Genomic DNA, 13,778 nt, shown 5'->3' with positions numbered 1-13,778 from the left:
TGTATGACTTAAAATTCAGTGATTATGGAGACAGTCAGAATGTTCCTATATCTTAATAAGCAATCAACTTATGACACTTCTTTCCAAAAGTGAGTAGATTAATAGGAATCAGGTAATCAGATTATTATCATTTTGATTTTCTTGGCAAAAAAATCTTCTAGTGTGTGTATCCTGTTTCTTTCTTGACTCTGGAATTTACTTTCATCACCTCATTTTGTTTGTTGACCATATTGAAGTATTGTGTTTGTCCGTGAATGTCAGTATCATGTTTCTTAACAGCCATCAGGTCGTTTGAAAGGTAAATTCTGTTGGTGGACAGAGTCTCCTAACTGGATATTTCTGGAATGCAGTCAAGAATATAAAATTTATGGTGGGCTTCAAAGACATTTAAAACTTGCAAGGTTTTCCTCTCCCTTCATTGCAGTTCCACAGTTTGCTGCTGTGGCTGCTGCTGTCAGCAAGAGAACTTCGTGAATCCTGTTTATATCAGTTTTAGTCTTTGCAGATTCTGTTTAAACTTCAGTCATACAATCATTGAGGTTGGTAAAGATCCTTAAGATCATAGAACCGAACCATGAACTGCCAAGTCCACCAATGAGTAATGTCTCAGTGTACCACATCTACCCAGCTCTTTGCACACCACAAGGACAGTGACTCAGTCATGTCCTGGGTAGCCTGTTACAATGCTTGATAACCATTTCTGATAAAGAGATGTGATCTGGTACTTTTCCTGGCAAAAAACCCCCACTTCCTGGCAAAACTTGAAGCCTTTTCCTCTTGTCCCATCTCTTGTTACTTGGGAGAAGAGGCGGACCCCCACCTGGCTACAGCCTCCTTTCAGGGAGTTGTAGAGAGTGATAAGGTCATCCCTGAGCCTCCTTTTCTCCAAGCTAAACAACCCCAGCTCTCTCAGCCTCTTCTCTGTCCCAGGAAACACTGTGCTGCTTCCATTATCTAAATTTCCTAAATACTTGAACACTAATTTTTTATAGTCTCTAGCAGTTACTTTCAGCAAAGATTGCTTTTTTTTCCTCTGAATTTCAGTGTGATACCCACGGGCATTTTTATAATTTTAAATACACTGTTTCCAGAGACCTGATGCAAATGGATTTTTGCTGGAAAGGGGGCAATACACAGTACTGGAGGAATGTGACACACATTCTGTAAAGCAGGAGGTACTTAACTGATGCCATTGGTTATGCGAGTGAACAGAAGCTACCTTTGTATAGCAGTGAATTCATCTTGGAGAAATGTAAATTTTGCCAAATACTGTAAGGCAGACATTCATTTGTAAAAACTGGGAGGAGAGACAGAGACTGACAAGAACAAAAATAAAAGAGCTAAGAGGAATAATTAATGATAAAAACAAGCAATTGAACTTATATGGGTTGAGAATAAAGGATGATATTGAGCAGTAGCTGGTTTTGGTTTGAAAGAAGAGGTTTATCTCTGCAGAAAGTAGATTATTGCGATACTTCAAGGGAAGAAAGGAGGGAAGTAATGTTTCAACTTCTGGATGTAAAGATAATCCTAAGATAAACAAGTATATAAAAACATTTATGCCGTAGGATCTGATATAAAGCCTATCCAAGACAATGTTATGTTTTTCATAAATTTAAATAAATTCCTAAAGATTTGTAATCACATCTGGAAGTCTGGTCATAAGGGCCTCTTGCATAACTTTCATGATTCTAAATTTAACTGTGCATAAATTGATGTAATTATATCCTTCTTTTGTGTGATTCTTCCGTGATTGCCCACTTTATGATCATTTCTCTGTAAAATACTCCCTGTATTTATTGTATTTCCTCTTTCTTGTCAAAAAGGTAAGCAACCTGAAGAAAATTTTAAAAGGAATACTGGATTACAACCATGAGGTAAGAACCATTTGAACTAATCTTCATCTGCTTGCCTTTTGAATTATGTATTTTAGTTAACCTGTGGAAGATAAATTATATTCTGCAAGTTAAGTTCTGATGTTTTCTTGCAAGCCTTTTGGCATATATGGTGATTGATGGCCTGTTCCCTAGTCTTGGCCTTCTTTAAACCTTCTCACCTACTTTATTGAATACTCGGGTGTACCAGTGAAGCCTGTTATGCAAATTTTTTCATGTGAAGAATAGATAGCTTTACTGACTATGTTCTGATGATGGACTTCATGTCTGATGTACTTTAATGTACCTGAGTCTGATGTTTTTTTCCTTCCTCATCTGCAGCTGAAGTCTGCTCTTTTCCTTTTTTTTCTCTTGAGGAGAGTGAAGGAAGAGCATTTCTAGCCCCTCCCCACATTAAAATTTTCATTAAATATTTTAATTCAGATGTACTGGACTCAGTCTTTGTCATTCTCTCTTATTTTGGGCAAACTCAGCACTTAATTACTCCAGAGGAGACAATATTTTTTCTTTCAGTGGTGAATCTTCAGCTGAAATATGCTTTCAGTGATGTTTGAGACAAATTGATCTGTATAAGTGGCAGCAGAAAATCCATAATATGCATGTTCTAGACATTGCTTGTTTCAAAATACTGTCTTCTCATAAATACTACAGAGATTAGTTTATTTTTTAATAAATTGAAGTACTTCAAGAAAATAAATTTAAGTAAATAAATTCAAGTACTTCAAGAAAGAAAAAATTAAGTCTTAAGAAGTTGTCTTCAGCAAATGATTAGGTATCCATGTTTAAATAAATGTTGAAAAGTGATTATTTAGCAAGCTGGTCATGACTGGGAACACTAAAAAGAAACAGATCAGGTTTTTGTTATGGAAAATTAATATTACTAAGTGATGCAAGCTTCTTTTTGGTTAATATTGGTTAGTATATATGATGATTAAGTGTCTGGTGTCAAAACTTTACTATTAGGCAAGTTCTGAGCAGATTCAAGCTGATTAATTTCTCTAAAGGTAGTGCATGTTTATAAATCTCACTGGATTTTGGTTTAGGTTTATATTTTTCCTGCTGAGGCAGTGCTGGAGCTGATAGTAGGGGTAATCTGGATTCTACTAATGAATTCTGCTGATATTTTCCTCAACATTATTCCCTCCTCCACTACAAAAATATAGATATGTATATGCATTTTACCTGATGTAGTAAAAGCATTTGAAAAATGTGTATAATACTAATAATCCTGTTCACCCTCAAAAATTCAGAAATTTTTATTGCATTCAGATGAACAATCAGTCAAAGTGCTACATTTGCTGTCATTGTCAGTTAAAGTATAGAAGAACAAGAAGGCTAAGTAACTGACTGTAGCCTTCATGCTTTGTTCTGGCTCAGTTAATCTTGCTGCAGACCTCTGCTGCTCTGGAACTACAACTTTTAATTTTTTTGTAAATGTATAAATCTTTTGTCTTTTGAAAATGGGTTAAATGCTCTTTTTCATCTCAAGACAGTTATTATAGGGTCTATCCTTTATTTTCATATTTCTTTCAGGGCTTTTGATGGATATTTTTCGTTCTTTTTCTTTAATTTTTTTTTCTCTTGTCTATTTCAAACTCTGTTCACACCTTCACATCCTTGGCTTCTTCCTAGTGCCTGCCAATTTACCTGTTCAGCTTTCCTCAGCAGGAGATCTCTTGTCAGTGACTGTGAAGTCACTGTAGTGTTGTTAACTTAAACCCAGCATTGCATTTGAAAGAAATTCAGGAACTACAGATCAATATATAAATGCATACCAGAATCAGAACACATTGTATTTTCTGTTAATGCAGTCTGTGTATGGTAGTAATATTTTCCATTGTTGTTGATGTATTGACCTAAAGAATTCTTTTGACCTAAAGAAAGTCTTTTCCAGCAAGAGTGAATCTGTGTCCTTTAAAGCATGTGGAGGTTTTTAGTAGTGTTAATTCTTTGAGAAAATGGCTTAAAAATCCTACTGTTCCACAACACAAAACAAACGGTACATAATCAGAACAAAACCACAACACTTCAACAAAACCCAACACTACTAAACTTCACAATAGCTTGTTTTTTTGTATTCCTCCTATATGCTATGTTTTTTATAAATGCCTTAACCTGATTTCTGTTTTTCTTGGGTATTGCATGAGCATGCAGCAAACACATGACTGATTCCCTCTATATAGTCATTGTTTCCTTATTACACCCTGTTTAAGAAGTTAGTTTCTTTTTATCTGCAATTAATGTGTCAGTGATGTGTTTAATTCCAAATTTCATATTCATATTTTCAACCCTCTGTTCAGTAAAGAGCAATTTAGCAGAATTGTCTAGTTCCTTCTACTGCCAATCATTAATCCTTAATGATCTTTAATGATAAATCAGATAACACTAATAGCGAGTCACACGGGCTTTTGTTTTGCAGGGTTTTTTCTTTCTTTCTGCATGTGGGCTGTTTAATTACATATCATTGTACTACTACCTCAGAGTCTCTTCCATGGAGCAGCTTTCTTAGCTGTAAGGCTTGCTAGATATCCTTAAATTTACTGGAAGTGTGAGGTCTAGTGGTCTTAAGTTTTTTGGTATCTTGTATTTGTCTCCTGTCACTGTTAGATATATGTGTTGTATAGGTGAAACATTTAATGTTTCAACATCTAATTCTTTAAGAAAGAATCTTGCTAAGTGTTTATCTGGTAGTTGCTTGTGAGTTGAGACAGTCATATTTATCTTTTCCCAAATATTATTTGTATCAAACAGTATGATTTTATAGTGAGATGTTATGTTAAGCAATTTGGTTTGTTTTGAAGGTGTATTCAAAACTATAGTAAAGTAAGAATGAATTGCTGTTGTTGATTATGAATCATCTTTGTATGAAATAGATTTGTATACGTGCAGCGATACAGCCGTGTATGTGCCTTGTCTTTGTGCAGATTCTAGGGCAGCAGATAAATGACTTCACCCTTCCTGATGTTAACCTGATTGGAGAACATGCTGATGCTGCGGAGCTTGGGAGAATGCTTCAACTAATTTTGGGATGTGCAGTGAATTGTGAACAGAAGCAAGGTAATACATTTTGGAAACATGTTTTCTTGGTTATTGTGCAACTATTAAGGAGAAGAATTATATTTATTGGGTTTCTGTCAGAAACAGATTTTTTTTTTAATAATAATGATGACCTTAGTTTGTTGTACAGATAGTGACTGTTTTTTGGTGTAAGCATCACTGCTTTTGGAGACTCAAACTGGAATTGAATTTACTTCCAAGATACATATTTTCAGTTTTGGTTTGCTAAGCTGAAAAATCAGTCTACAAAGAAAAAAAAATTCTTGGGTACACCTTTTAACCATTTATGAGGTAGATCAGGATAGTTAAGAATGGAATAATGTGATTATTACATTATTCAGCATAACTCTTAGTTGCAGAGATGCATTCCAGGCACCATTTTACTACATGGCCAAAAGCCATCAGTATTATTTGTGCTTGATCTGATGAAATGTCTGGTGTGAACTGGGTTTCTGTAGTTTCTAAGATGTGTCTATGGGGTTGGCAAATAGAAACAAGCAGTGCTGGCAACCATGCCCTTTTGGGCAACAGCTGAAGATGGAGCTCAATAGGGTCATCCAAAAAGTCACTTCAGGCCAATTGCCAGACAATTGAATCCCACTTTAGCAGTCCCTGAAGGAAACTTCTGTCCCTCTACCCAAGTGGCCCTGACTGTAATTCAGACCTGCACAAATACAGTAGAGACCCATTCATCTTTCTTGAGGGTGCCAGAGAGGATGTGATGAACAATGGCGATGTTTAAGTGCGCTACTTCTCATGTTCTAAACTTGCCTCAGGTGTAGGCTGTAGATTGTTACCAAGTTACCTTAAATTACTCTTCATTCAAGCCAGATGAAGGTAACATAATGGCAAATGCAAACATTTACTCTAAATACTTTAAACAGGAAACATAGTCATGTGCTGGAAAATAAGGCTTTTTTTACTGTAATTGTGTGATAGTTGCATTAAATAAGTGTGTCCTCTAGATATAGCTAATTTTGTGTTTGATGGCTGCCAGGATTTTAGGCCTGTTGTCTTCCCCGTGCTTGGTGCATCTTAACTTTACAGCTAGTTCCCCTTTTTCAGTTTTCCTAGGTGACTAAATCACTTTAGTTTCTCCTTCTGAAATTACTTCTGTTCTCTTAACCAGGAGGTTGTCTCCTATTAATCAAAATAGGAGTAGTGTTCTTCCACAAGTGCATAAATAACTCTGGTTCATTAAACGTCCTATCATCTCTGTTTTATATAAAATTATCTTCCTTTTGGTGACTATTTTTCATTTTCAAGTGGCAAGTATATCTTGATCTTGTGTCCCCTTAACTCTTTCAGTCTGGACATTAAAAATGCACATTTGAAATACCAGAACAATCTGTACTTTGAGTAAGATTCAGCATGAGCAAATTACCCAGTTGAAGGTGACTTTATCCCCAGTGTCTTTCTCTTAATCACATCATTAAAAGAGTAAATGAGATGATGTTTGACTAGAAACTGTATTATACTGGGCAAGTCGTTTATTCCTTGACTTAGTCTAAATGTCAGAATTTGTTCTTCTGGCTACTGTATCATCTTACAAGGTACCTCTTGTGTAGCTCACATGTACACAGAGCTGAGAACTTAAAAAGTGGAGGGGACTTAATTTGTGATGTACTAGAGAAATAAGAACAGACACCAAAAATGAACATGAAAGTACTTGAAAATGAGGATGCTGTAGAAAGGCAGGTTGTTGCTATTACACTTAGAGAAAAGGACAACCTATGCATGGATCATGTACTTCAAGAGCCTGAACAGTTTGGTAACAAAGTGAGAAAAGGATAAAAGTAGTTATTTCAGAAGTGTGAGATGCCAGGGGAGGAAGAAAGGCAATAATGTACTTTTTTCATTGTTGTAGAGTTCAAATAAGCCTGGATTTGTATCTGAACAGGCTTGCAATAAAATCTTGTTGAATTGTTGAAGTGGAACTTGACTGGTGCTTATACATTTCAGTGTCATCCATGGCATCTAGTCATTTTGTAGGAAGGATGCAGCTTCTGGTCTTACCTTCTATGTCTTGAGTTTCAACATTGACATTTCAGAATGCTTTTATTTTCAGAGTACATCCAGACCATAATGATGATGGAAGAATCAGTTCAACATGTTGTCATGACAGCCATTCAGGAGGTATGCTGCGATGCCCACAGTGTGTGAAAGTTCAGTGTTATTTTACAGTAGTATGCTTTTTCCCACTTAGGAAAAACTTAGTTGAAAGTAAAGAAAATAAGGGCCATAGATTTTGCCTTTTAACAGTGAAAAATTTCTTATTTTTCCTTAGAAAAATCTTGCTTTATGTCAAAGAACTCTGGTTGAATGTCCCACTTTTCTTTAAATCTAGAAGACTGAAACTTCTAGATATTTCTGATACTGGGTTCCCTTTCCTTTTCTTTTCCCACCCTGTGAATCCTGAAGTGTACTAGATTGATTTTCTGTGGATAACTAGTTACTGTAGAATTTTGTCAAAATTTCATAAACTTTTTTTTTTAAATTTAGTAGACAAAGAGAGTTGGGTAACAGTATTGTTTTGTCAGCTGTAGTGTTATGACTTGGGTAATGATATGTAAGACGAACATATATGAATAATACAGTAGGCTGGTATGTTTTTACAAGTCAGTGAGTATACTGCAGTCCATTTTGTAGACGTGCTCTTCTGTGGTAAATTAAAACCACGGTGTTAGCCACTGAAGTCCCCCTGTGACTTACAAGAGGTCCAGAGTGTTTATAATAGAAATGCCTAACAGTCTGTAGATGTTTACTGCAGGCCACTAGCTAAGGAAGGCAGGAAACCACTAGTAATCCCATTTCTTCTGAACCAGAAGAAGAGAAACTCAATTCCACATTGAGCTTTAGAGCAATTTCTCATCTCTGTAATGTCTGAATAGAGAAAGAAATATCAGTGAGCCTACAAGGAAATCTCTCCACAGTCAGCACTTTAACCAGTGCTGTATCCATGCAGTCATACATTCAGTTGTATGTACATTCTGTGTGCAGACTGCTGGCTGTAACACAGCTGAGAGGACTTTGGAAATGAGCATCAAAAGAATTGTTATCTAAATCATCTTCTAGTCAGTGCTGGCAAGCACCAGTTTGCTGTAGTTTTGGTGTATTTTACTTTTTTGTAAGTTTTGTAACTGTAATATACAGTATTCTGGGGGGTGTTTTCTAGTGTTTTTATTAAACCCAAATTGCAGCATCGCTGTCTTCTGCACCATTTTGAAATAGAAAAAACTTCTTTTATCTTCCTCCTTTATGTTGAAAATCTATTCAATTTTTATAAAAGTCTCCGTTATTTAATAAAATAGCCTATTGAAGCAGCCCACAGTTCTCAACACTTAATGAGTAAACTTTGAACTTGTTCAGTGTGTGTGCCCTTTTGCTGACATGATGAGTAGATGTAGGAGGTCATCACAGCATAAGAGTATGTTCTTCTGGAACAGATTTTTAAAATGCAGTGAATAAAAAAATTTAGTATTCAGATACTGACACAGTTCTGAGTGATTTTAATGCTACTTTGCAAGCTTAGAAATCTAAGGCATTTCAGGACCAAATTTCAAGTGCTTGATGAAGAAGTGAGAAAGTGTCTCAGACTTTGAGGTATTTGGAGAACAAGGCCTCTCTCTGTTATTTTTCAATGGGCTTGGAGTTTGGAGAGGTCCCAGTCAACTGGTAGCTAGCAAATATTATTCCAGTTTTCAAGAAGAGAAAGAAGTAAAATGCTGTCAGTTACAGGTCTGTCTCACTTCAGTGCCTGGCAAAATTACGGAGAAGGTTACTCTGGGAGTTAGATCATAGCCAGCATAGATTGGTACGGGAAGAGTTTAAAGGGGTGAGACTTCATGGGATTTTATAAGGAGGTTTTTCTATTTCTTAGACTAATAGCAGCTCCTAGAATTCAAGTGACTTAGAAAAAGCAGTATGTAAGAAATTAGCTATATATGAATATTTGAAAAGTTGGTATATCTTCTAATCCAAACATTTTAAAGCATTTGACATTGTGGGTAGTCTTCAAAATTTAGTATGTCAGATCTTTCTAGGCTTTAGTGATGTATTATGTAATTATTTTTCTGTTTCAGCTGAGCACGTACAAATTTTTTTGATGCTTCTTGGGTTATCATAAATCATTTTGTCATGAAAGTATTTCACAAGGCACAGTAGAACAAGTTTTCTGTTAGTTTTTCAGTGTAGTCAGTTTGGTCTGGTGTGTTGTCACCCCTTAGAATCTGTGATGCTAATCTGTAGATGTAGGTATCAAAATGCAAGTTGTGCACAAAATACTAGACTGAATACATTCCTATGCGTAATATAACAGGGTTTTTTTATTTTGTTATTTTCAGATTTTTAAAGGCCCAAAGAATTATTTAGAGAAATTGTTGTGCCCATTATGTATTTCCCTTTTTCCCTTCCCCTTCTGTCATTTTTTCCTACTCTCTTCCTGGAGTAGCCAAGTTCATTATTGATGAAGGTAGTAATAAGTAAACAAATTGTTTGCCTTGCTGTTTAGAACATCTCTAAATTTGATCACTTAGCAGGTCAAGTTGAGAGTCAGAATAGTGTGAAGAGTAGTGTCAAAACTTGCCATGGGGGGTGTAGGAAAAGGTGCATACTGTTTGGGATAACACCAATGGTGTTACTTCCACTTTTTGGTTTTGTGCTGTTTTTTCCTCCTCTATTTTTTCCTAGCTGTTTAAAGATTTATCTTGTCTGAAATAAAATTATTTTTTGAATAGTTAGGAAATGATATAAAAGTATTTTATTGGGTCTATCAACAGATAGACTGGAGGTAGACTGGGTATCAACTGGAGGAAGAAGAAATTCCAGCTGCTTTAAAGGATATACAGTGTCAAACATAGCCATGACTCTTAAAAACTAACATAAAGATGTTCTAAGAAAGAAAAAGAACGTGAGTACAGAAGCTAGGTTTTGACATTGCTTTGTGGGCACTTAAGTGAGCTTATACAGTATTATTAACTGTAGAAAAAGCATTTCAGATAAAGCAAGTGTTTTTGATTTCAAAATCATCAACTAAATAGAGCAACTGTGTTTGCAAAATCATGTGTGGGGGGAGAAAAAGCTTTCATAATTCATGTTATTCATGCATGCAGGTTTTGTGATAGCTCTACCCCTTCCCTAATCTTCATGTATCCATGACAACACAGTTTGTTCATATTTTACAGCGAAAGCTAAAAGTTAAAAAGTGAAGGTTTTCATAATATAGGATTAGAAGACCTGCAAGTATTATGAGCATGAAAAAATATAGATGTAAAGGATTAACAGGGAATGACAGCTGCTGCTTATAAAACTACACAAAGAACTGTAAGAATTGTCATGTTGCAGGTAATTTGCACCATTTAAAATCCATACTGACTGCTATGCAAAATAAACCAGAAAAAGAGCAAGACTGCAAATGCTAGTTGCCAGTTTATTTCACTCTGGGAAGCTCTTAAGCAGGATTTTCTTCTCCTGCAGAGATCTAATGCAATCACTTGAATTTGCAAGCGCATTTTTAATGTTTCCCTTTTTATAATCTCTGCACATCATCCTCCAATAAAGTTATGTGTGAAAATAGGTGACTATACTATATTTACACTGAATTATATATTTGGAAATGAAAGCCAGTTCCAGTGCTGCAAAATTGTGGATGTAGACCTTTATTTTTGTAGTCTGGTCCTGAAGAAAACTTGCAGATGTGAAGGGAAAATGAGAAGGACACTTCCTCATGATTTTTATTCTCTTGACTGATTTGTAATACAAGTTAAATAGAGTTTGCCCCTCTAAACTCAAAAATATTACCATTGATCCATACCTCTGAAGACCACGTACTCTGGTGTCATGCTTGCAGGTTGCATGTGAAGCTTTGAAATTACATCAGCTTTTCATGAATTTTTTCTGACTGAGCTTTTAAATAAAGGAAATAGATGGAAGAAAACAGTATGGAAATTTGCTTTCAATATTATTAAAAGTATTGTAAGATTAGTAATAAATAATGCAGAAAAAGCTGATGTTCTATTGAGCAGGTAACTGATTGAATGAGCATTTTGCAACTCTAAATTTCAGTAATACCAGAAAATGCTGATTGACCAGAAACAAAGTCAAGAATAGGGAAAATTAGGCGAGCCTCTTGCATTTTTTAGGTGGAAGGTGTAGTGTGTGTTTCAAGTTGATATACCTATCTGTGTGAAAGCTGGCCTATCTGTATGAAATCTTAAAACATTGCATTCAGTAAAAGTTTTTTTGAAATTTTCAAAAAATCTGAAAGAGAGAGGAATTTGGATGGGTGAGTGGAGTTGTATGCTCTGTTAGCTGTTTTATTTATGGTAAAGTTTTTACCTCTCAGTGAGGAGATGTTGTGTACAGGAATCCTGAAGCAGAGCATGGTCAAGACATTTTCTTGCATAAACAATTTACATATTTACAGTATGTGGGGAGATGTGTAGGGAAAAGATGGAAGCACTCCTTTGCCATGATAGTTCTGCCTTTACATCCCACTTCTTACAGTTGTTTCATTTTTAACTGATGATAAGAAGTTGGATTCCTGTGTTCCTTTTGAGTTACCTAATGATCTCGTTCTTTGTCTGATTGTGGTACTGGACACAAAATGATCCCTAAATTTCGTCTTTAGCTTTTCCACTATACATACCACAGAGCATCCAATTGCAAGATGCTTTCTATTGCACTGAGTCATGTGAGATACATCTGCACATGTATCTGTGGCTTTTGCCCTTGGTACCTCGTTCGCTTTTCCTCATCACATTCTTAATGTACCTTGTGGAGTGAAATTCACACCTGTAACGTGCATTCATGGTACACCCAGAATATATATCTCCAGTACCTAATCCTACTCCAGATAGTGTCTTCTTTTCTGGAGATTTCTGCTAAGAATTCTCAAGGACAGGATGTTTTGGGAAAGATGGCAAAACTTGCTGAAGAAAATAGGGATTATATTATTAGCCATGGCCTGCTTTATGGCAAGTCCCAGAAAGCAGTGACACCACAGTGGCCTCTAGTGGGTTGTGTGGTCGCTTGTATTCCGTCTACTCTAAGTCTTGTACAGGCCTGTTGAGCTGGTTTTTCAAAGAGGAAGTTGTGTTAGGGCCAGAAAGGGGTGGTGGCTGTTGGGGACATGTTGCACACCATGCAAGCTGCATGCAGCATGAGACCTGCCTGTTGGAAAGTGCTGACTTTGCAGGCAGAACTTATTTGCATGTGTGTGAGTACATATGTCCAAAGTGTGTTTGCGAACGGCATTATGGAATGTAAAATACTGAGAGGAGTTCAGTATTTGGCTAATATGGGATATCCCTGTTAGTCATCTGGAAAAGGTGGTAAAATCCAGTATTCAAAATGTGGGGAGGGATTGGGAGGCTTTGTTTAAATGATAATCAACTTAGAAAATAGGCTCTAAATTGAAGATAAGTTTGTAATGCCATTATATATGGTAATGAAAAAGGCAAGACTTCATTTTTCAGGGGACAGCTCTGAGGCTAGGGACTTTCTAATTATTGTTGCAGAGTGCAGGCTTGATGTAATGCTTCTTCATGGAATAGTTAGTCATTGTAAATATGTAGAAGAAAATGGAAGAAATTTGGCAAATGTTGTCAAGGTGTGAGGAGGACTGCTGAGGAGAGATAAATTAATCTAAATAATGCAACTAAATCCCAGTTAAGGAGATGGGGGTAGTGGGAGAAATGTGAGTGTATGATTTGAATGATGTAAATGTCAAACAGATTTTTCACTTGTACATGGTGATAATAGACAGGATTGAGAAGTGAAGGCCCTGTGTATCCCAAAAGATTTTGCTAAGGAAAATAGTGCAAAAGCACTGATTTCTAGAAGGAATAAAGGAAGTACTGTCTCTGGAGAGAGTTACCAGGCTAGACAGGAGATTCCAGGGAGGAAAACTTGTCCTGATTTTGGTTAGGATAGGGCCTTTTTAATTGTAACTTTCATTAATCGAGTCATTAGAGAGCTCTTAGAACTTTATGCGTTTGGACAGAAACCTTCAGTGCCATTCTGTAATGATGACTTTTGAATTTGCTACTGTGTATTTCTCATTTCCAAGACTCTTCCTGTTTTTTTCTTACAGCTTTTAGTAAGAACATTACTTTATTATGTTTACTTGAACTGTGTGGGAAGAGGCTGCTGAGCTACAAGTTTTGCTAGGCTTGATTTCACTTTTACCAACTGGTGCAGCTGATTGTTAGGCTACTATAAGAAAATGGCTTTTTTCTTCATTTTGATCAGTACATCAGTCAGTTTTGTAGGACTAACTTTTGATTTATGTTTGTATTGAAGGTTTGGCTGGGGTTGTTTTTTGTTTTGTTTTGTTGCTTTGGTTTTTTTAATAATCTAGGCCAAAACCACTATCAGCTATTCCTGCACTGAAGTAGTACACAAGGAATTGTAATACTCATTTCAGGAATGCACTCTCCTGAATTACTTTTTAATGTTGAAAATTAAGGCAGCTCCAGGACAGAATTTTTGTCAGCTTTGTTTTGCAGTAGTAGTTGAGATAAATATGTCCTGGAGTTGAGTGAAATAAATTAATTAATTGATGTTAATGTCCAGGTAATGGACATATGTAAAAGCCACTCACTAGCAGGGAAAAATTAAAGCTAGGTCTTGTGTGGTGTGTTGATGTCTACTATCATTCCAATGCCACTGCAGTAAAATCTTTAGTGGGACGTTCTGTAGGCTTATCATAGACAAAGAATGTGCATTGTCAGAAGAAAAAGAGATAATGTAAGGTTTCTTTTATAGGTTTTTAAGGTTTCTTGTATTCTTTATATAAGTTTTTTTTTCTTGTTCTTGTTTCTGAAT

The 13,778-nt window shown here is 36.0% G+C and overlaps 1 protein-coding gene across 4 annotated transcripts in view; it reads left to right on the top strand.

Moving 5' to 3' along the window:
• The window catches only part of HOOK3 (hook microtubule tethering protein 3), an 88,222-nt gene that overhangs the window by 29,765 nt on the left and 44,679 nt on the right, over positions 1–13,778 (top strand). For all 4 annotated transcript variants that reach the window (XM_064736896.1, XM_064736891.1, XM_064736894.1 and 1 more), the window contains exons 4-6: positions 1,827–1,877; positions 4,820–4,952; positions 7,021–7,088. In XM_064736896.1, coding sequence (XP_064592966.1) covers positions 1,827–1,877; positions 4,820–4,952; positions 7,021–7,088 — 252 coding nt within the window. The remainder of the gene's footprint in view (positions 1–1,826; positions 1,878–4,819; positions 4,953–7,020; positions 7,089–13,778) is intronic.

Source organism: Zonotrichia leucophrys, chromosome Z (genome assembly GCF_028769735.1).
Source record: "Zonotrichia leucophrys gambelii isolate GWCS_2022_RI chromosome Z, RI_Zleu_2.0, whole genome shotgun sequence".
Lineage (NCBI taxonomy): Eukaryota > Metazoa > Chordata > Aves > Passeriformes > Passerellidae > Zonotrichia > Zonotrichia leucophrys.
The sequence above is the reverse complement of the archived record's forward strand: the minus strand, read 5'-3'. Positions and strand labels throughout refer to the sequence as shown.